Here is a 21878-nt window from a genome sequence, read left to right as displayed (position 1 = left end):
CAGGCTCCAGGGGGTCATTTTTAACCTTCACTGAGCCACTCCAGAAAGGCCAATACCCACCACCATCTTTCTGGGGCAGAGAGATTTCAGATGCAGTGCACACACCTAGTGGGGGTTCTCCCACCCACCTCCCCTCCTTTGACATCCCAGAACAGTGACAGCACTTGCTTACCTAGAAGAGCAGTCCAAGCAGGGTGGTTTGGCTGATGGTCAGTTCAGAGGCACACTGTTTCCCATTCCCACATGGAATGAAGTGGGGAGACAGCACCATGTGATCTATCAGATGAGATTTCCAGATCTGATGTCCCTTGCTGTGCCTGTTCAGTGTCCTCAGGCCAGGAGCTGTGCGAGTCAGCTGAATTTTAAGCTTGAGTAATTCTGGGCTGATTAAACAGGCTGGCTCCAGACAGTCCAGGTTTTTTCCCTCCAAAATGCAAGGATGTAGCCCAAACCATAAGAAATCTCTTCAAATATTGCCTGGCACAATGCCTGTGCTTATGCCCCTGGCTTGAAGTACAACTAGCAGGAATTCTACAGCAGACAGAGGAGAAGCTGTGATGGCAAGGTGATCAGTTAGTGCAAACAGCAACACAAACAGGGCTGCTTTTGTGCAAATATTGGGGCTTTGCATTTTTATTAACATTTTTTTTCTCCTCACATGGTTTTACAGCCATTTAAAGTTTATAATCTACAGAAATTGAAACAGAACACAAACAAAAATATATCCTTAACAACTTTTGAAAGTCAAATATTAATTAACAGTTCTATTCTACCTTTAGCTGCAAGAGTCCACCCCCCTCTTTCCTTCCTGTAGGGACAAGCAAAGGCCAGTCATGGGGACCAGGCCTCCAGCCACTGTTGTGTGGGGGGAGATTTGGCTGTACAGAGTCTCCATCTGGAATGCCAGTGTGGTGGACAGAGACTTGGACACACAGAACAAATCAGACACACACAGGGGTCTGTTGTGCAGTCAGATCTAAGCTCGGCCTCCTTACTGGGTCCAGGGCCAAGGCAGACGCCTGGGTCTTTTCTGCAATGCTGTTTCCCTTCTGTTCAGCTGGTAGTCAAGAGGAGCAGGGTCTGGAGTGTGAGCCCTTTGGAGGGGGACTGAGAGACCTCCCCTCCGTGGTTGCTTTGCTGGTGCAGGGCTGGCAGGTGCTGCCTTCCCCAGGGAGGTGGGCTGAGGACATACCTGGTGCATGGGGGCAGGTGGCTGGGCTCTGCCTGGCACAGTCTGTCAGTGGGGAGGGTAAAGGCAATGCCACTGGTGGGGGTACACTTGGTCACTTCTCATCCGTCTCCATTTGGCACAGGAGAGCACAGGGCCAACAAAGGGGGAGAGGTGGGGGGGCTTTTCCCACAGGGACACGGACTCAGCTCACAGAGCGAAAGGCTTCGTGTCCCATCAGGCACCAACACCTGCGTGGGAGGGTGGGGGACACCCCCAGAGCCAGGCACTCAGCACAGCCTGGCCATCCTGTGGCCATCCTGCCCTGGGATGTGGCCTGGCAGCTCCAGGCACCAGCCAGGGTGGGCTCAATTGCTGGAGCCACCGAGAGGGACCTGAGCTGGGAGGGCAGAGCTGACCCAGTGGCCACTGCTTTGTGAGAGAGAGGACAAAGCACATCTGCCTTCAAGGGCCATCAAGGCTTTCCTCCCATCCCCCTGTGCTGGTTTCCAGGCTGGGGGACCACCCAGCTGCTGCAGAGCACTTGCCTCTGGCAGCCTGGCTGCCATTGAGGCAGGGCCACGTGCTGCCATGTGCCCTGTGCACTGGGGAAGGGCAAGGAGGGAAACAGAAACCTCCTCATTCCCGTGGCCATGGCAGGAATGCTGGTGCCCTGGCAGGCTCTGCCATGGGGTGCATGCAATGCTTGTGGCAGTGCTGGGCTGGCAGGGGCGTGAGTGCCTCACTATGGCACAGATACAGGTTTACAGCAGGGACCCTGTGCCCTGCCACATTTCCACATCGGGGAAATTTGGGATCCACATGCCCTGATGGGACCCTGTCGATGCCAGAGCACAAACCTGGGGTCAGCCCACGGTGCAGGAAGCAGACCTACCTGGCTGGCCATCCCTCCAGACTGCAGTGGATCAAGACCAGCACAGCACCTCTTGCTCCAGCCTTGTGTGAGGGGTTATCCCAAAATGAGGCGAGATCCAGCGAGGGAAGTAACCGCCATGCTACACACACACGGGCAAAGCACAGGATTAGGGCTGTGGAGGGGACTGGCCTGAGAACACCCAGAAGGGCTGTGGTGAGGAGGAAGCAGCAGCTGCTCCTCTGCTCTTGTGGTCACAGGTTTGCTCGGCCAGAGCAGGATCCAGGCACAGGGTCCAACGTTTGCGCAGGCAGCAAGTCAAAGCAGAGCTGGTCGTCACCGTCACCGGGGAGGGAGGCCCGTGAGCTCCCAGGCTCTGAGCAAGCCAGTGCTGCACATGCAGGTGTGGGGCAGAGGAGCTGGGCAGCAAACAGGCACTCGTGGGGCACTGCAGGCTTCAGGGGTGCCTGGGAGGAGTGAGTGGGCAGGAAGGAGTCCAGGAGAAAACTAGCCAAGGGGAAGCCTGTGTCCACGGCCCTTGTCAGTCACTACCTCTTCTGTTGAGCAAATATACATAAAAACAATTCTTGAACACAAGAAGGGACATAAGACACGACTACTTTACAGATTGGGGCGGTGCCTGTGGCCCCGGGGCACGACTGTACAGGAGCTGCAGGCGGCACTGTCCTGGGCCGGGCTGGTCTCCCCGGGGCTGTGATCAGTCCGTGCCCCCCGCAGGGAGCTGGGAGTGTTGGCAGCTGGTGCCTCCTCCCTGCAGGCTACACGTCCGTGGAGAAGTAAAGTGTGTTGCGTTTCAGCTCGGTGAAGGAGATGGGAGGATGCTGCAGGTAGTAGAGAAGGACCTGCACCTGTAGGAGGCAAATGGGGGTGTTACTGCAGAAGGGGGAAGAGCTGCCACCTCCCAGCTTGTCCCTGTGCAGCAGAGAGTGACAAATGCACCCAGACAGGCAGGTGAACCCCTCCATTCTCCACCCAGAGGTGCAGCTGCAGGCTGCCCCACACTGCCAGCACTGCTCTTACCTGGGCCATCACATCATGGGACCAGATGTCGGAGGCCAAGGTGAGGTGTGTCTTGCTCTCCCCCTCTGAGGGTCTCAGCAGTGTCGGCCCAAACACCGTGGCCAGATTGTGCAGAGACATTTTGTTGATGGGCTCCTTTTCAGCCACCCTGTGGGGGACAGAGAGAGGAGTGTCAGCCCCTAACGCTGCCCTGGAGTGGGGCAGCTGTGGGGTGATGTGGGGAGGAGGGCTCTCTCCCTGCTCCTGTCCCAGTGGGGCACCTCCAGCTTGCCCCTGCCCTCCACAGCCCTCAGTAACCCTGGAGCAGGGCAGGGAGCTCTGCCCCGTTCCCGGCCCCCGCCAGAGCCGCAGGGCCTGGCCAGGAGCCCTGGCTGTGATGTGGCAGCAGCCGAGCCCTCACTCGCTGATGGGCCACGGGGCCTCCTCCCTTCCCACCCCAGCAGGGCACGGGCAGCCCCTGTGCCCCCTGCACCCACTCCCCACAAGGCTCCTGCCCCAAGAACCCTGTGGAACCCCTGCCAGCATCGAGGGAACCAGGACCACAAGATGGCCATGTTAGGAGGCAGCTGTGCTCCCCAGCACAGGCTGCTGCGTTGAGTCCTGGCCAGGGGAGCAGATGTGGGAACTGGCTGTGCCCAGTTCTCAGGATGGAAAGGGATTTTTCCTTCCCCATCCCCCAGCATCAATCACTTTTTCTGTTTGGCTTTAGCCAAACCAGAGGAAAAAAAGAACTTTGTGATGCAAGTAACATGAGCTGTGAGCCCCAGTCCCAAGCTCAGGGCCAGCTCTGGCCAGGCTCTGTGTGCTGCTCTGCTGCTCTGCCCACAGCCCCATGCCCTCCACATTTTCCAGGGCCCCAGTGACCCCTAGAATGGCCCATCTCCAGGTTCAGACTGGCTTCATCTGGGACAAGATACAGCCTGTCAAACCACACACTGCTGCATTCACCCAGGGATGGGTGACATGGGGTGTGACCTGCAGCTCTGGGACCTGCCCACACAGCTGACTGGCTCTGGGTCTTGGCCACCCCCTGACAGGTGACAGGGGGCTACTGCTGGACTGGTGGGAAGGGACACAGCACTGTCTTCCTGCTCAGGGGGACACTGCCCAGCTCCCTGTCCTCTGCCAAAGCCAGCTGCTCCCCACAGAGCTCACCCAACCAGCTGCACACCTGGGCAGCCCCTGAGCCGTTACCTTTTCAAGTGCTCCAGCAGGAAGAGGAAGGTGATGAGGTTGGGGTCAGGCAGAGAGCGGAGAAGGTGCATCATGCAGTTCTCCTTGGCAGCAGGGTCTGAGAGGGCTGGAGACAAGGAGGGAGAGGGCTCAGGACAGGGGCTGGTGCAGCAGCAGGACCCACCATGTCCCCCAGCAGTCAGTGTGTGAGCACTGGGGAGCAGCACCACGAGCCCTGAGCTGGCCTGGAGCCAGTAAGAACAGCCAGGACAGTGGGTGGAGCTGGGAAGGACCCTCGGGAGTCTCCCATCCCAGAGCAGGCAATGCCAAACAGAGTCACGTTTGGGCATGAGCCCCTTCCCCATCCCCAAGGCCTTACCAATGCCCTCCATGAAGGCGGGGTAGAGTCTGTCAGTGAGGAGGGGCTCGGGCAGCTCACGGAAGTACAGCTTCAGCGTGCCAGCGATGGCATTGATGTCCATGTCACTCAGCATGACCAGGACGTCCTTGTTATCTGTCCAGAGAGCACCCACACGTGACTCTTCCTGCCCTCCTTGCCCTCTGGGTCTCAGCCCGCCACGTCACTGCATCAATCCAGGCAGGCTGCCAGCCCGAGGGCAGGGACAGCACTGCTGGGGTCACTGCCCCTTTAGCCAGGCTGAGGCTGGGAAAAGCCGAGTGGTTCCCGCCTGGCTGGGCAACAGGACACGGAACAATCTGCAAATCCATTTGCAACGTTTCCCTGACTCAGTGTCTCCCAGGAGCCAGCCAGGAGCAGCAGCAGCTCAGAGGCATCGAGGCACAAACAAGGCTGGGATCTCTGGGTGTTTGCTTTCCCAGCGACACCCTCCTCACCCCCAGCCCCTTCCTGGGCACAGCAGCACACATTGCACACGTGTGGTGCGATAACCCGACCCTGGGCTTGCAGGGCAGGGGCGTGTCTGTGCCTGTGAACCCTCCCACAGGAACGTGGCACAAAGGGCAGATGTTCCCCAGGACACTCACTTGCATCAAAGACAGCTTTCAATGCCTGGATGTCAGTGGCAACGCCAGAGATCCTGTAGATGCCAACCTCCTCAATGCCCCTCTTCTCCACCTCCTCGATGCACTGGCGCACGATGTAAGGCACCTTGGAGCGCTCGCGCCTGGCCCGGGAAGCACATCCGTGAGCAAAGGTGCCCAGGGCACCCCTGGCAATCGGCCCACCCTGCAAACCCCGGGCCAGGGGCAGGATGGGCACGCTGGGTGGGAAGGATGGGGCTGGTGAAGGGAACAGGCAGTCCCCAGCAGAGAGCAACAGCTGAGCTCCCTGGTGTTGGTGGGAGAAAGGGAACACCACGGTGTAGGGACAGAGCAAGGGGACCTGGTGCCACCCCACACCCACAGGGACACAGCAGAGCAGGCCCAGGCCCTGCACTTACTTTGTCACAACGCTGATTTTGACCCCGAAGACACCGGTCTGCTTTTTGGACGGGGTCCTCTTCAGGCTCATGTCCCTGCTTGTGAACTTCATGGAGAACTCCACCTTGATCTGTTGGGAGAGTGAGTGAGTCCTGGCTGGCATAAAGGCACAGGGAAGGGGCTGCAATCACAGTGTGGGGCTGTGGGTCCCCCAGCCCCACTTACCCCATTCATCTCAATCACGTCCATGTGCCAGTTTTTTGTCTGCACGGCCTGTGGGTCCAGCTGTGGGGAGAGATGGTGTGTGAGCTTCACAGGGACACAGCCCCACGTCAGCCTGGTGTCCCCCAAAACCCCTGATCCACAGACGCTGTAGGGCACAGGACATGCTCTTTGTGGACAACACGCTGCTCATGACAAGAGGATAGAGAAGTTGCCCTCTGGGGTCCCTCTGGCCGTGCCCTGAAGGCAGGTGGGCTCAGCCTCCCCATCCTGCCCTCCCTGGAGCCCCTGCAAGGCAGTGCTTTAACCCACACCCGAGCTGCAAGAAATTTCCAAGAAATTAGGACTATTTCTGGCGGCAGATTGATGAAACAGAACTAGGGCAGCGTTTTCCATGCAGAAAAACAATATCTCCCCATAGCCAAGGCTATTTATAACCCCTGGGAATGACAGGCTCCGCTATTTCTGGCTTTGGGGCTAGCAGGGGACTCGGTGACACTGCCCTATGGCGAGGTGCTGCCATTCCCAAGGGCCCGGCACGTGCCACAGTCGGTTCTGGGCCCCAGGGCTGGGCAGAGGTGGGTACAGTTGCCTTTGGGGGCTTTTTTGGTCCCCAGCTGGTGGTATCGATCCTGCCCCATCGATCCCTGTAATGCACAGGGCGGGCAGTGGGCAGAGCCCGGCACTAATGACCCCCTGGAGAAGGGGATGGGCTGCAGGGGCTGGTGGGGGCTCCCAGGGCTGGGGGCAGCAGCTGCCAGGCCACACTCATGCCAAGCACACGGGGTCACTCTGCAAGGACACAGCAGCTTCCTGCAGCTGCTGGGCTGGGAGATGCTCCGGGCGAGCGGAAAGATGTCCAGAGCTGCTGCTCCAGCCACGGAGCTGCTGTTCCCCTGCCCATGAAGTCACTGCAGGTCATGATGGGGGGGAACCTGCAGTCCTTCATGTCCCTTCTTGCACACCGAGACCCCACGGTCCCAAGGACAGGCTCAAGCTGCCCTGGCTCTTGGCACAGACCCAGCATGGTGGCATCGTCCTACACCCAATCCTGTGTCGTGGTGAGCCCAAGCAGCTCCTCAGCGACCTCAGTGCCAGGGGAAACACTGTGGCCTCCAGCAAGGTGGAACTGCTGCTGTCCCCAGCATGGCCCAGGAATGGCTCCTGACACACAGCCCTCCCTGGTGCTCCAGCCCAGCCCATGGAAGGGCCCAGTGAGTGCCACGCTGCTTCCTCAGTGCCAGCCCTGCGGCTGCTGGGAACAGCAGCAAGGGAAGTGGAAGGAGGAGGGGGAAGGCTGCAGCTGCCCTGGGCTCCCATGGGACCCTGCAGCAGGTCTGGACACCAGAATCACGAGACTGCAGCCAGACCACTGCCAAGCCCAGCCCTGCTGCTCCAGCTCCTCTGTGTAGTTCCCCAGCAATGGATCCCTTGTGCCACTGCCATGCCCCCAACCACAGCCAACACCAATCCAACCAATCTGTCTCAGGGGCTTTCATCCCCTTTCCCCACTCATCCCCATCCTGCTCATGGCAGCAGGAGTGAAGCTCTTTGCTCCTCAGCCAGGTCAGGGCCTCCCTGCTCTGCAACAAAATTTCTGCAACCACCCCAAGTGCCATCCCCATGCCCACGGCCCAGGTCACTGTGGCTCCAATGCCCTGGCAGATCACATCTGGAAGGGCTTTAGCAGGGCTCTGGAGAAAGCTCTAATAAAAGCCAGGTTGGCTGCTACCAGTGCTGCAGACCTTACCCTGAGCATGTCACCTCCCCGTAGACTCTTCGCTCTGGGTGGGCAGAATCATCCCCATCCAGCTCCCCATTGTGGCCAGGATGGCCCAAATTTGGGCTACTTTTGCTGGCACCACCAGCCCAAGACCCCTTTCAGTTGGGTACACCCCTGTGGCACAGGCTGCAGCCTGGCTCTGGTGCTCCTCTAACCTTCCCCTCTGGCACTTGGCACAGCAGGCAGCACACCACGCTGCCCACCCCCCAAGGCAAGCAAAGCCACGTCCAGTGTTTCCTCTCCAGGCGTGGGAGGATGGACAGGAGCATCCACCCACAGAGCCAGAGGCAGCTCCTGCCCACACAGAGCTGGCAAACACCCCATATCCACCACCACCACCATCTCCTTCTGCTCCACAGGGAGCTGCCTTTGCTCCAACACGATGCAGGGACATCCCAGGGCAGGGGGGAACTGCTGGGCTGGGAGCCCTGGGGAACAGCCTCTGCCAGCGCTGTGCAGGATGAGATGTCAGCATCTCTCTGGCAGCTCAGATGGTTTCAAACACCGGCCTGTGCTTGGGGAAACACCTCAGTCAGGTCACCAGCATCTCTCCAGGTCACGCCCTCCTGGATCTCAGAGACTCTCAGCTGTGGTGGTGTCTGTGCCCAAGCCAACATCCACTGCAGTGCTGCTTTCATGCACGGTGAGGTGAAACACCCCATGCTCCCAGCACAGGGATGTGCCATCATCCTGGTCTCCCATATTATCCAAAGGTGTTTGCTTGTAGGAAACAGGCCCCAGGTTGTGGAGGAACAGGCAGAAGCACATCAGGTGATGAACATCCCAGCAGTCCTGCAGCACCTTGTGTGTCCTGGGCAGGCTTCAGTGGCAGACAGACCCCCTGCCTGCTGCTTGTCTTGTGCATGAGGCGACTCTGGACTCGAGGGGATGAGGCCACACCCTGGAATTCTGTCCTCAAGACACCTCCAGATAGTGGCACTGTGGATACAGTTCCTAAGTGGACAGTGGCAGCCAAGACAGATCCAGGCAGTGCTGGGTCCCCAGAGCTCCCAGGTAAGGATCTGGGAGGTCTCCAAACCCTCATGGTGGCTCTCCAGGGCCCTGAGTGCAGGATGCTGCAGCAGGACAGGAGCTGCCAGGCTGGGCATGTCCCTTCCTCACACCTCATGCCTATGAGGTCACTCAGCTGCCAGCCTGGGGTGAAGCACCAGGAGCACACTGGTGACTCAGTCGGGGAGGTCATCTCAGTCACAGCCCTGGGGAGTGGGATCCCAGTGGAACTGCTACAGCCAGTACTGCTTCCCATCAGCACAGCCCCCAGGGACACCCCAGCCTGCCCTGGCTCCAGCAAGGAGCTCCCCCACCAGCCCTCCAAAGCACAGCCCCCAAAAAGCAGTGATTCACAGCCTGGTCTGAGTGACCCGAGAAGCAGCAGCGCCTGTGGCACATCAGGACCACGCTGGGGTCACATCCTGCCCCGCAGCCCCAGAGCCCCCAGGCAGCAGGCACAGTGGGAATGTGGGGGGTTGAGAAATGAAGCCCCCTCTTGTTTTGACCCAGCAACAGCCGGCAGTGCCCCCAGACAGCCTCCCCACACAGCCCTGGCTGCCCCTTAATCCCCTCGGCGGGAGCAGCGGCACAGAATCGAGGTTAATGCCGCTGCGTCACAGGCGGCCCCGCTGTGCCAACCGAACCCCCTCGGGCCCAGGCTGCTCCTGCCCGTGCTCACAGCTGAGCCCTGGGCCAGCAGCTCCCTGGGCAGGGGGACCCCATGGAGGGAAACACCCAGGGGTTCTCATGGGGCTTTTGGGACAGCCTGTGAGGGTGCTGTCCATCTCCTTGCCCATCTCTGCCCTCTGTGCTCCCACAAAGACGGGCAGCACTGGCTGATGTGGCTGCAACAGAACTGTGAGCTGGGAGAAGTCTGCATGGACCCGGGAGGAGGGTCTGCAAACCAAGGAAGAGGAGACATGCAGGCACTGCGTGCTGCAGCACCCCATGAGATGCCCCTGACCAGACCACAAGCACTTCTGCCTCCTGGGCAAGCCCCAGGGCTGGGAAGGGTGTTCCCTGCCCTTCCTCTGCAGGACACCCGTGTGAACAGCTCAGCTCCCCCCTCCGGCTCCCCAGCACACAGGGGGAGAGGTGAGGAGGAAAACAAGCACCTCACAGGCTGCCAACTGCATGCAAGAGCTCCCAGAGCACCCAAACAACTCCATGCACGGACCACACCGCGCTCACTCTCCCCATAAGCCCCGCATGGCAGCGACCCTCACCCCACAAAACCGCCCACCAAAAAGCCCCGCGCAGCAGAGCCCGGCGACACGGCAAAGCCACCCCGAGCCCAGCCCCGTGCCCCGCAACCCCCACCGCCCCGCAGCCCGGGAGGCACCTTCTGCCGGAGCAGTTTGCTGCGCACCCTGCCCCAGAGCCGCGCTCCCGTGTTCGGGGGTCGCCTCCCCTCGGGCTCCTCCACGCCGCGCTCCGGCTGCTCGCCCACGGGGCCGGGGCTGCCCTCCGGCTGCACCGACACCTCCGTCATCGCGGCCACCGCTTCGGCTCCGGGCAGGCGACACCAGGCTGGCCGGGGACCGTGCCCGGACTGGCTCAGCAGAGCACCCGCATCCCTTTGCCGGGGCAGGTCAGCGGGGGCCGGCCAGGCGAGCCCGGCTCGGGCGGCGGGGACGCGAGCGGGCAGGGCTCATCTTCAGGGTGTGAGCCAGGCTGTCGAGGCAGCTCGGCAGCCCCAAAAACCTCCCTCCCCCTGCGAGGAAGTGACTCAAAGGCAGCCCCCCCCGGCGGCCCCCACGCGTTTAACTCTCGCCCTGCCGCCCGCCGCCGCTCGGGGAGGCTGCGGGGCTGCCCGAGCTCCCCGCGCCCTCCGCCGCCGCTAATCCTCGCTGTTAGCCCTTGCTGTTAGTCCTCCCTGTTATCCCCTTGTTGTTATCCCCTTGCTGTTAGCCCTTCCCTGTTATCCCCTTGTTGTTATCCCTCAGCTGTTCCCGTTTCCCGTTGCCAGCGCCAGCCGCGGTCCCGCAGGCACCGCCGCCGGTGGTGCAGCATTCCCGGTGCCGCGGAGGAGCCGCTCTGGCTCTCCTGGCTCTCAGCAAGGGCACAGGCATGGGACTTCTGAAAGCCCTGGAAGGGCTTCTCCTGCTGGGGTGAGGTGCTCCTCCTCACGGTGAGGTGCAAGTTGGGGGGAACTTGCACTGCCTCCCAGTTCACCCCTCAGCAGCCCCAGGAGGACATATGGGTCACCCCGTGGATCCCTGCAGGTCTGAGGAGCCCCAACACCATAAATCTACCCCCCCAGAGCCTCTGCCAGTGACAGCCAGACAGGCAGCCATTCCCTGGGGGTACAGCAGGCACCGTGCCCATGACAACACGGACTCTGCTTCAACAGCCACATCCCCCTGTGCATCAGACTGAGGAAGGGGCTGCCCCAACACCCTGAGATCCCCTTCATGCATTCGCTGGGGGCATTTGGCCACACTGGCAGCCCCAAAACACCACGGGCCTTTGCAGAGCTGCTGATGCCAGTGCTGGTATCTGGAACCAGCAGCAGCTCATGATGAACCCTGGGACCAGTTAGAGTAAGGACCAGCCAGGGCAGCAGCTCTGTCTCAACAGCTCAGGGACAGGGCAGAAGGACAGCCTTGGCACTTGGCTACAACCCACAGCCCCAGGACCAGTATTGCCCATCCTGCCCTGTCACCCACCCCACCCTTGGGGCAGAGGCCAAGCTGTAGCTCTGGGTGACAGCAGGACAGCTCCAAACCTGACACTGCTCCATCCAGCCAGTTCCTCCTTGGGATAAGCAGCCCCAGGGCCTTCTCCCCTTCCCCTCCTTCCCCCCCAACTCTGCACAGCAGTACGGGCTGTGCTGGCCCTGGCCCGACCCCCGCAGCTCCCAGCATGACTCATGTTTGTTGATCCAGGCTATTTCCGAGAGCGCAGCTGGACTGCTCCCCGCGGGACATGGAGCTCCTTCCCTGCCCTGGCCCTCCTGCTCGGCCCAGTGCCACCCCCACACCGCTGTTTCCCACGACAGATGAGTGATTTCAGGTAAGAATAAGCCCTTGGTGAAGCCAAGTCCCCATCTCCCACCCTGCACCTGGCACAGTGCTGTCCCCTGCAGCATCCCCTTCCCAGCAGCATTTCCATGCTGCTCCCACTCCCCTGGGACCTGCCCTCAGCTGCTTTCCCACGGAGCAGGCAGCCATGCTGGGCCCTTTGAAGTGGCCTGGGGTCAAGGACTGTGTCCCAGGCGTGACACTGTCCCCAGCACAGCTGGAAAGGCAGCCAGCCTGGGGGTCTCCACCAGGAAAACACAGGGACGCCCCCATCCTAAACCATCCTCTGCTGGCCTGGGCCTCCCTGCAGCCTGGCCAAGGTGGGTGCTGGGGGAATGAGGGGTCTGGGGGCTCCCTGCCCCTTGCTCCATCCTCCCAGACCTGCTCACCTGGGAGCATCTCAGGGCAGCCCAGGCCTCCATCCTTCCCTGCCTGGCAACCACCAATCAGAAGCGGCTCAGCTGTTGCCCTGGAAACTCTCGTTGCCATAACAGCAGCTGATGGAGGCACAGGGAAGGCAGATGGTGGCAGAGCGGGACAGGAGAGGGATGGGGGGCTGCACGCTCAGAGCCCTCCCTGGGGCAGCTGCCAACCCCCTCCCCACAGCCCCCCAGGGCCGCAGCACAGGAGGCAGTGAAACAGAAATGCTTCCAGCCCAGCTGGGGGTGGATGCATGTCTTGGGGACAGGTCTGGCTTTGCCACCTCTGCAGGACCCTCCCTCACTTTGTTCAGCCTCCTTCTGCAGCCACTGTGCCCCATGACCATCATCCACACCCCTGATGCCCACCAACCTCACTGCCTTCAACCCCACAACCTCTGCACCCCGTTCCCAAAAGTGGAACTGCCCATCCATGCAGCCAATCATCCCTCATCCCAGGCATAACTCCAGAGCAACCCTCCCAGCTGAGGCTCCTGGCCTCACAAGGTTCACTGTGGGGTAAGAATATGCCCAAAAGACCCAGCACATACCTGGATCTGTCCCTTGCCCATGATCTTGTCCACAATTTCATTGTTGTCCTTGTTGAGTTTGGTCTTGTCATAGCACTTCTCGTAGCAGAGGATGCGCAGGGACTGGGAGCCCTCCAGCTCGATCTCAAACTCCTGGTGTGCAGAGGGAGGGTGGCTCAGCCCCAGCACCTCAGAGCAGGTCCAAAACCAGGGTTGAAGGGAAATGGGGAGCACAATCCCTTTCCTGCATCCCACCTTCCCTCACCTCATTCCACTGAGGCTCCGTGGTGTCCCGGAAAACCCTGGTCTTGGCTTTGCTGACAAAGTAGCCGAAGGAGTCCACCTCCAGTGTGCAGTAAAGGTCTGGGGGAGCAGACACTGCTCAGCACCCGAGGAACATCCCCACCAGCTCCCAGGGGACCACTGTGGGCAGAGTGGGGCCACATGCTGGACCCCAACTCTTCCAATCACAGCGGCCCCTCGGAGCAGGGGAGGGCACCCACACTTACCGGCAGACTGCTTGAAGCCCTTGGCAGAGTGGACAATGACGTGCAGGAACCCGTAGAGCCCGGGGGACTCATCATCTGTGTCAGAAGAGCAGAGGCTGTGTCAGGGCTCAACTGACACCTCCCGTGCCCCCTCAGGGCTGGCTGTCCCTGAGGTGCCTGCAGTGACATCCAAATGTTTCCAACCCACATGAGGGCCATCCCTAAGTTCTATATCCCCTGCTGATGGGCAGCCCTGGGGGTTCCCAGGAGGGCTGGCTGGGTCTCACCCTGGGGACACTCTGGTCCTGCCCAGCCCACTGGGGTGCTGGAGAGATCCCAAATGCAGTCTCATGCTGCTGCTGGGATGGCTCTGCCTGGGAACTCGATGCTGCTCCAGCAGTGCCACCTGGTGGGAAGCTGTCCCCTGCACAGCACAGTCCCCAGCAGGGACCCCGTGCCAGCCCAGGGACCTCACAGCTCCTCCCTGGAATCATCCAGAATCCTGTGCCAGCCCAGTGGACACTCACCGTCCTTGTTGCTGGTGACCGGGATGTTGTGGACAGTGCGTAGCTTGAAGCAGGATCCTGTGAGCACCTGGAGCTCCACTGAGCTCAGGACAAAGGCCTGGAGGTCTGGGAGAGGACAGGAGAACAGCTTCAGAGGGACACAGCCACCGCCAGCCATGGGGACTGGCGAGCAGCAGTCTGGATCGTGTGGGACCTCCCTGTGGTCCCCTGGGGGACAAGGAATCCCAAAAAGCCTCAGCAGCCTAAAACTTACCCTTTTTCTGCAGTTTCTGGATGGCCTCCCTCCACTCAGACCGCTCGTAGTCAGAGGACAGCAGGAAGAGGTAGCTCTGTCAGAGAGAAGGGGATGTGACAGGCCGTGTGCAGGCAGGGCTGAGCCACCCCCAGGCCACCCTGCTCACCTTCCCGTTGCGGTTGTGGATGCGGAAGGGGATGGCAGGGGAGTTGAGGAGCAGCCAGAATTCATTCTCAAACATCTTCTTCTTGAGGCGCTCAATGGCCCGGCTCTGCCCCTTGTTGGCTTTCTGCAGGCAGGAAGCAGAGAGGAGCTTTCACAGGTGTCCCTGTCCCCCATGTCCCATCCCTGACCTGGAGGAGGGCACCCACCCCAGCAGTGGGTCTCACACCCTGCTCTCACCTCCTTCTGCATCTCGCTCTTGATGGCTGAGATCTTCATCTTCATGTCCTCCAGCTCGTGGTCGGGGATGACGTGGACCTGTGGGCAGTGCTCCGACTCCTCCGGCGAGGGGAACACCAGGTCGGCCAGGGGCACATACCACTTGCAGTCGTACTGCTGGTGCTTCCTGTGGACAGGCACGGGTACTGACTGATGCCTGGCCCCATCCCCAGCACTCCCCATGCCCACTGGAGAGCAGGGGATGGTGACACATTCCCTGCATGCCCAGCGCCCTCCTTACCCCACTGCTGTCTTCTTCAGCTTGGCACAGAGCAGCACGTCGGTGAAGAGGAAGACGTGTCGCAGCTTCCGCGAGCCCTCCGACAGCTCCACCAAGAAGCCGTCCTTGACAAGCTGCCGGGTCTGTGGGCAGTGGGGCTGCTGTGAGAGCAGGCAGGGAGCAAAGCACAGATGCTCCTGCCCCTCTCTGTGGCTCAGCTACCAGGAGTACGGGAAGGTCCATGCCCTCTGAGTGCTGCTTTGAGTCAGCAGGGCACCAGCAAGCAGCAAGGGCAAGGTAAAGCCCTAATATCATACCCAGAACTGCATCTAGACATAGGCCTCCATTTCCTGGCCAAGCAGCATGGCTGGCAGAGGGCTCAACCCTCACCCTGTGCCCACTCACTGCCCACCCCACTGACTCACCTCCCCCTTGGGGGTGGTGACTGCTGTCCTCCGGGGATCAATGTCCTCATTGATGCTGGAGAGGAAGTTCTGTGAGATGCGAAGAGCGTCCTGCAGCAGTGGGTAGTCGGGATGGTCAGCTGGGGTGTGCTTGAGGAGGTCCTGGAAGGGGACAGGTGCAGGTGAGCAGCTTGAGAGCACCCACCATGGAGAACACCCAGCAGCACTCCCTTTGGCTGCAGATCCCCCAGACCAACAGACAGAGCCACCCACCACCCCCTGCCCTGGACTGGTGTCACACTCACGTGCAGGACGAGGGTGCTCCGCGTCACCCGGTCAATGGGTTTGTACAGCAGCGCTGCAGGGAGAGAGAAGGTGTCAGCAGCCACCTGTTGCTGGAGCCCTGGCCCCTCTCCCACGTGGTCTGCACAGAGCCCTGGGCGAGCCTCTGGGATCCATTCTGCAGAGCCAGCAGCAGCTGGACCATCATTATCCTGACAGGGGCAGTGGTGAGCCCCCAGTGCCACAGCCCCACTCTCTGCTGCGCTGGGGGCACAAGGAACCATGGCCAGGCCGGTGTGTGGGCACAGCCATGGTGACACGGCTGCACCCTGACCGCACAGCCCCCCACGCTGTGCAGAAGGACCCCCCCGTGCGCGGTGCACCGACACTCGCGGTGGCTGCAGAGCGGAAGAGGCGCTCGTCACCCACAGCAGTTTTTTCAGTTTCCCTTTTGGCTCAGCGGTGGCTCCTGTCCCTGCCCTGCTCTCTCTGGGTTGTGCCACCCCAGGAGACACTCTGCACCCAGACTAGGATCGACCCTGCTGCTGCCATCGCTACAGGCAAAGCACCGGGGGGCACTGGGAGGGGCTGTCCCGGCACAAGGGAGGAGCACCGGGCTCCGCACCGGCACAGCCCCGCCAGCATGGGACCCAGCCACGGGCAGCAGCAGGCAGGGCTGCCCGGTGCCTCTTCTCCCAGCCACGGCATTCCAGCCCCAAGATGCTCACAGCCTCCGTCAGGCAAATGGGGACCCTTCCCTCTGTCCATCCGCACAGCCCAGCTCAGGCAGGGGGGACCCCCAGCCCGCCCCAGCTCCTCCATCCACGAGCCCCTGCCCGCGGGGACGGCGAGCGCGTGGCCGCGTGTGCCGGAGCCAAGATGATTCAACCGAGCCTGGAACAAAGACGCTCCCAACTTCAGGCTGCAGAGCACGACGCAGCCTCCCCGCCCCGGCAAGGACAGCCGGCCCCGGGCCAGCATCGCTCCCCACCGGCACCCCAGTTCGGAGCCGCCCCCCTCGCCTCACCGTAGGTGCAGTTACAGCACAGCCGGACCACGAGGAGGATTTCCATGGCAGCCCCGCGTCCACGCAGCCATCCCCGCCGCCCCGCAGCAGCTCAGCCCGGCTGCGGCAGCGGCCCCTCGGCACGGCCGGGGGGGAGGAGGGCTGGGCAGGGCCGGGGGGCTGCTGCACGCCCACCGCATCCTAAAGCGCTGCGACCCCCCCGCCGGCTCCGCACGCGGGCACACCAAGCGCTCCGCTCGGGAATTCATCCTCCACAAAAGGCTGCGCCCCCTCCCCGCGCCCGCCGTACCCTCCATGGTGACGGACGTGTGGCTCTCCTTCGAATCCTTGGGGCCCTTCACCTTCAGCTCCTGGGGAGGGAAAGGCCCATCAGTGCAGCCCGCGGGGGCCTGGGGGCAAGGTCACTGCTCAAGGTCGTGGGGTCTCCTCCACCCTTCCCACACCCTGCTAACTCCCTGGGTTCCAGCCTGGCCACGGTGGAGGCCACACGTGGGTGCTGGCTGGAGGTGTGGGCTGTGGGATGCTGCCTGCTCTGCTGTGCCCTCAGTTGGGGCGTGGGGGATCCCACTGAGATGAACAGCTCTGCCGTGGAGGGGCTGGAGGGAGCAGGGAGCCAGGCATGGAGGTGCTGCCAACCAGAGACAGGAGATGAGCCACAGGTGCCCACACTCACTGGATGGGGTGAGCTGGTGCAGGCTGCCCTGGCAAACCTGACATGGTGACAGCAAGGGACGAGCCCAACCTGAGCTTGCACAAGGTGAGAGGGACAAACTCCTGCAATGCCCAGAGATCACAAACCCCCAGCACAGCCACCGATGGCTCAGTGCCTGGGGACAGTTACTGTGAGTCCCCAGGACAAGGAGAGCATCTCCACAGAGCAAACATGGTCCAGGGACAGCATTCTCTGCCCTGTGCTAGGACAGCCTGGACACAGCCTTGTCCCACTGGCACAGCCCCACCCCAGCTTACCTCCGAGATCTTCTGGAACTGGTAGTTGCTCTGGCTGCACTTCTCTGCTGTCTCCAGTGCGATTTTGTAGTTATCCACAAAGGCCTTGTAGACCCCCAGCTGGCTGGCCTGCAGAGAGCAGGGGTTAGCTGGCACCCAGCAGGATGCTGAAACCCCACAGCATGAGAGGACAGGCAGCCCCTGAGGGGACTCTGCCCAGAGCTGTCCCCTCCTGACAGGACACTGCCACACCACAGCCAGCTGGGCAGCCACACATTTGGCTCTGCAGGGAAAGCCCTTGCCCAGGGCAGGATGGTGAGGCTCCTGTCCAGTCCTGTGCTCCCACAAAGTTCCAAAATCCAACAGAGAAATAACAAGTGCCTAGAGAATGGAAGCTGAAGCTACAGCCACTTCTTGGCACTCTTCAACCCATTCTCTCCTCCTCCTCTCCCCAGCATGGCCACAGCATCCACGGGCACAGCCCATGCTCCCATTGTACATCCAAAGCGGCAGCAGGACCCGGCCCTCCTCTTCCAAGTGGAGCAAGACCTGAGGAAGGTGCATACCAGCTTCTGGAAAAGGTGGCCCATGGTGACATTGCTGTCCCACTGCTGCACCTTTGGGCACAGACTGTCATAGAATTCCTTGTGGATCTCATAGATGTCCTGGATCTTGTAGAAAATTGTCTCTATCTGCTGGAGGGTGAGGACAGGCTGCGACGTGGTGGCCGTGGCCTTCAGTGGCTTCATGGGCTGCCAACGGAGAAGGGACAGCATTGGAGATCAGGGCTGGGAGGAAAACGCTGGGGCTGAGGAGGATCTGAGCCAGCAGCAAGGGCTGCCTGGGACAAATCCTGGCCAGCAGCTGGACCAAGGGGCACTCCAGGCTTGTGCATCCCCACGGACTTCCCCCAGTGGTGACCCCACATTGTGCAACAGTGTCTCGGCCACGAAGGTCAGTGAGTTCATAAAAGGAAGCAGGGCTATAAATACCTCCCCAATGGGCAGAGGGGAAGGCGAGACAGGGGCAACCAGGCCAGAGCAAGACTGGCTCTTCTGTGGCTCCTGGAGCTTTGCCCCCACCCAGGTATTACCCAGGTCAGTCTTGCCTGGGGGAAGCTGTCCACGAAGAAATTCATCCATCCATCCATCCCTCCCTCCCTCCTTGCTGGGGGCCATCCCTGGAGGGGTGTCCAGCCTGGGGTCTGTGCTCACCAACAGGAGGGCCTCCAGCTGGTTGATGTAGATCTCCTCGCTGGCCAGGAAACCCGAGAGCACCAGCTTCCGCATCTCCAGGCCTTTGCCAGCATCTCGCTCGCCCTGTGGAACACAGCAAGGAGCCCGGCTGAGCCAGCAAGTGGCACGGGAGGAAACCCTCCATCCCATCCCATCCCATCCCATCCCATCCCATCCCATCCCATCCCTGGCACTCCTGCATGGGCACAGTGTCAGGGGAGCCCAGGCATGTGCCCGATGGGCAGCAGAGCCTGTCTGGGGCCAGCTGGGAAGCCACGAGCCATGCCAGCGTCTCTCCCCTCCCTGCTCCCGGCTGGCCAGGAGCCCAGCGCCACTGGCAGCACTCCAGGATGGCGCACGGCATGGCAGGACTCTCCCAGGGCAGAGTCCAGAGACGCCCAGTGAAATCATGCTTGGCAGGGATGGTGTTGCCACGTGATCCAGCACCACCCTTTCCCTCGGCTGAGGTTTTCCCTGTAAAGTGCCACCCCAGCAGTCACTGCCCAGTGGCACTGGGGCAGTTTCCAACACCCAGCTCTGCAGCACATGTGCTCTGGTGGCATGGCTCTCATGGCAGGGAGATGGCTGGGCTTGGGGGCTCTGTGACCCTCAGTGAGGTTCTCCCCATGTCCAGACACAGCCACCCCAGCCCCTGGACCATCCTGTCTTCCTTTAGCCTCCCTCTCTTAAAAAGCACACTTGGGGACCAGGCTCTTGCCACCCACACAGAGGACAGGCTCAGCCATGGGGGCATCAGTCACGCTGGGCCATCAGCCATTCAGAACAGTTTGGGGGGCACATTTGTCCTGCCTCACCTCTGCCTACTCCAGCCCTGGCTGTTGTGCCAGGAGAGGTGACAGCTGCAAACACCTGAGGGGCACAGCCCCAAGGTGGGCATGGCTGTGGATCAGCACCTCCTTGTCCCACTCTAGTGTCCATCAACTGGCTCAGGGAGCTGCTGTGCCAACCAGGGTGCCCCCCTGCCAGGCTGCACCATTAAGCCTGGGCCACGGTGACTGGTGCAGCAGGAGGGTGCACAGGGCAGCCAGTTTTATTCACTGGGAGTTCGTGGGCTCTTTGCCACCGATTAGTCACGGGCTCTTCCTGCTTCCCCCAGCCTGGGCCCTGCGCAGGAGCTCAGGAGATAAGGGGCCCACCCACGCCCAGGGCCCACAGCACCCCAGGGGGATGATGCCAACTGGACTCCCTTGACCCAGAGGAGCAACTCAGGGTCCTGTGGCTGTCCTGCACAGGAGACCCCAGGGACAGCAGGGGCAGAGCCCTCCTCCAGCACCCAGGCACCCCCAGCAGAGTGGGCATGAGAGGGGGGCTGGGCTTCACCTGCCAGCACAGGGGGGCCCCCAGGTGCCCCCCGAGCTCCAGGTCTGGCACTGCTCTGGAGCTGCTGGTGCCCTTGTGGTGGGGCAAAGGCGGAGTGTTAACCAGCCCTTCCTGAGCATCCGGTGCAGGCTCTGCTGAGCCACACAGCCCCCCAGCATCACGCGTGGCTCTGCTCCCCCCTGGCGGGATGCCTGGGGGGTGGTCACCCTACTCTGAGCCCCTCGAACCGGACGCCTGGAGCAGCCATGCCCCCGACCACGGGCAGTCCTGGGGAAGTGGTGGGGCTGCAGGGATGCTCCTGCTGCCCCCCAGCTCTGCCCCCCACCAGCACTCACCACATCGACCCGACACCTGGGCACCACCACACCAGCGAGATGCCCCCCGTTCCCCCAGCCGTGCCCAGCACGGGGTCAGGGTGCCCCCGCTGCCCACCTTCTCGCCGGCCGAGAACGGAGACCCAGGGCTGGTGGGGGTTCCTGGCTCCGAGTCATCTTCATCCTCCAGCACTTTATCCAGGTACCCTATGGCCTCCTCTTCCTCCTCCATGGCCGGCCGGGCGGCGGGGGCAGAGGGGACCCGAGGGCTCCGGGCAGGGGCTCAGGCGGCCGCGCTGCCCCGGCCCGGCTCAGCCCTGGCCGCGGGCCAGCGCCGCGGGATGAAAGGACCCATTATGGGCTTCCCCGGTGCTCCCGCCGGCCCCAGCTCCGGCCTCCGTGCCCGGCGTGGCTGCTCGGCCGGCCCCGAGGGCGGCGGCGGCACCCCCGGCCCCGCAGCGGCACCCCCGGCTGTCGGCCCGGCCCGGCTCGGCTCGGCTCGGCCCCGGGGCCGTGCAGGGGCCGCGGCGCCACTCCGAGCCCCAGCTCCGCCCTGCCCGCTACAGGAAATGCATCTCCGGGGCTGGAGGTGGGGCTGCTCCGCCGCCGAGTGTGGTCAGGGCTGGGGAGCGCCTGCCCTGCGCTGGCACAGCCTGTTGCGTCCAGCCAGACCCCCGGCCAGGGGTCCCCTGCCCGCTGCCAGCCCCGCGCCCTCGCAGGCAGTGGGGAGCACCATCCTGCCTGCTGTGGCCCCTGTGCCCTGCAGGACCGTGGGCACTGCCACCAGCGAGAGGTGACCTCGGAGGGCAGCAGCATCACCAGGTTCCATAGGGGACCTGACTCTGCACCTCCAGAAGGTACCAGACCCCTCTGAGCGCAGAGGGGATGTGGGGCAGGGTCACACAGCTGAGCCTTCCTGCGGATCTGCCCCACATGCCACGGGGGCAGCGCTGGCACTCACTGCTGTTCCACCTGACCTCAACCCTGGCCAGCCGGGACGTGAGGACACAAGGAGTGGCGTGACCCTTCTGAGGGACACTGTGGGCCTTGGCAAATGGGGCACATCAGGCTAGAGGAGGGAACACTAACGCAAGAGCTGTCTCAGCAGCTTCCCCCTGGCTCCTCAGAAGCAAAACGGGAACCAGCAGCCACATGTGCTCTGCCCACAGGAGCCCCCTCTCCTGCCCGCACACATCTGAGCCTGGGACAAACTCCTGCTGTGAGAAGTGGGGAAGGACACAGAGGTGGGGACTTTCCAGAGCCTGTGTCCAACCCTGTGTCCAGACCACAGCTCAGGCTTTTCCCAGCTTTTGCTAAGAGGGGTCTGTGCCAGGACACTGTGCCCCTGCCTGCCACGGCCAGGTCCCCAGAGCAGAGAATGGTCCCTGTCCAGGGAAACGCTACCCACAGTGCCAAACCCAGCAGCACCCAAGCAGGGCTGGGATAACACCCAACACCAGCACTCATGTTTCCCAGGTGGGAGAGGGAGAGTCAAGGTGGGTGTGCACCCAGCAGCTGCAGGCCTCAGAAGTGCTCACAGCTGGCCCAGGAGCTTGCAAGACGAAATACCCCAAGAGAAACCTCCTCCAGCTCTCTCAAAGGCGGTGACACCAGTCCTGCCTCACCAGAGAACAGTGATAGGGTGAACCTGGCACCCTGTGCCACCAGCCACAGCAGGACCCACATGCAACCCTGTGCCCCTGCTCTGGACACACAGTGCCAGAATCTGGAGGGTGCTCTGCCAAGCCCCAGTGCAAGCACCTAGACAGAT

The 21878-nt window shown here is 62.0% G+C and overlaps 1 protein-coding gene across 4 annotated transcripts in view; it reads right to left on the bottom strand.

Annotated features, from left to right (window-relative positions):
* Positions 1-615: 615 nt before the first annotated feature.
* Positions 616-21878, bottom strand: part of ABR (ABR activator of RhoGEF and GTPase) — a 35742-nt gene continuing 14479 nt past the window's right edge. For 2 of the 4 annotated variants that reach the window (XM_071575414.1, XM_071575415.1), the window contains exons 3-23: positions 18432-18536; positions 17784-17969; positions 17239-17346; positions 16559-16619; positions 15266-15318; positions 14982-15122; positions 14578-14699; positions 14298-14463; positions 14062-14184; positions 13914-13989; positions 13661-13765; positions 13155-13229; positions 12911-13008; positions 12667-12798; positions 5883-5942; positions 5678-5787; positions 5262-5401; positions 4636-4770; positions 4278-4383; positions 3084-3231; positions 616-2911 (exon numbers count right to left, since the gene is read on the bottom strand). In XM_071575414.1, the coding sequence (XP_071431515.1) occupies positions 2822-2911; positions 3084-3231; positions 4278-4383; positions 4636-4770; positions 5262-5401; positions 5678-5787; positions 5883-5942; positions 12667-12798; positions 12911-13008; positions 13155-13229; positions 13661-13765; positions 13914-13989; positions 14062-14184; positions 14298-14463; positions 14578-14699; positions 14982-15122; positions 15266-15318; positions 16559-16619; positions 17239-17346; positions 17784-17969; positions 18432-18536 (2340 nt within the window). In that variant the 3' untranslated portion in view covers positions 616-2821. Of the gene's footprint in view, positions 2912-3083; positions 3232-4277; positions 4384-4635; positions 4771-5261; positions 5402-5677; positions 5788-5882; positions 5943-10015; positions 10391-12666; positions 12799-12910; positions 13009-13154; positions 13230-13660; positions 13766-13913; positions 13990-14061; positions 14185-14297; positions 14464-14577; positions 14700-14981; positions 15123-15265; positions 15319-16558; positions 16620-17238; positions 17347-17783; positions 17970-18431; positions 18537-20225; positions 20673-21878 lie in introns of those variants that run through there. The other 2 variants (XM_071575416.1, XM_071575417.1) reach the window with 2 other exon arrangements.

The sequence above is a fragment of the Pithys albifrons genome, chromosome 21 (genome assembly GCF_047495875.1).
Source record: "Pithys albifrons albifrons isolate INPA30051 chromosome 21, PitAlb_v1, whole genome shotgun sequence".
NCBI lineage: Eukaryota > Metazoa > Chordata > Aves > Passeriformes > Thamnophilidae > Pithys > Pithys albifrons.
The sequence above is the reverse complement of the archived record's forward strand: the minus strand, read 5'-3'. Positions and strand labels throughout refer to the sequence as shown.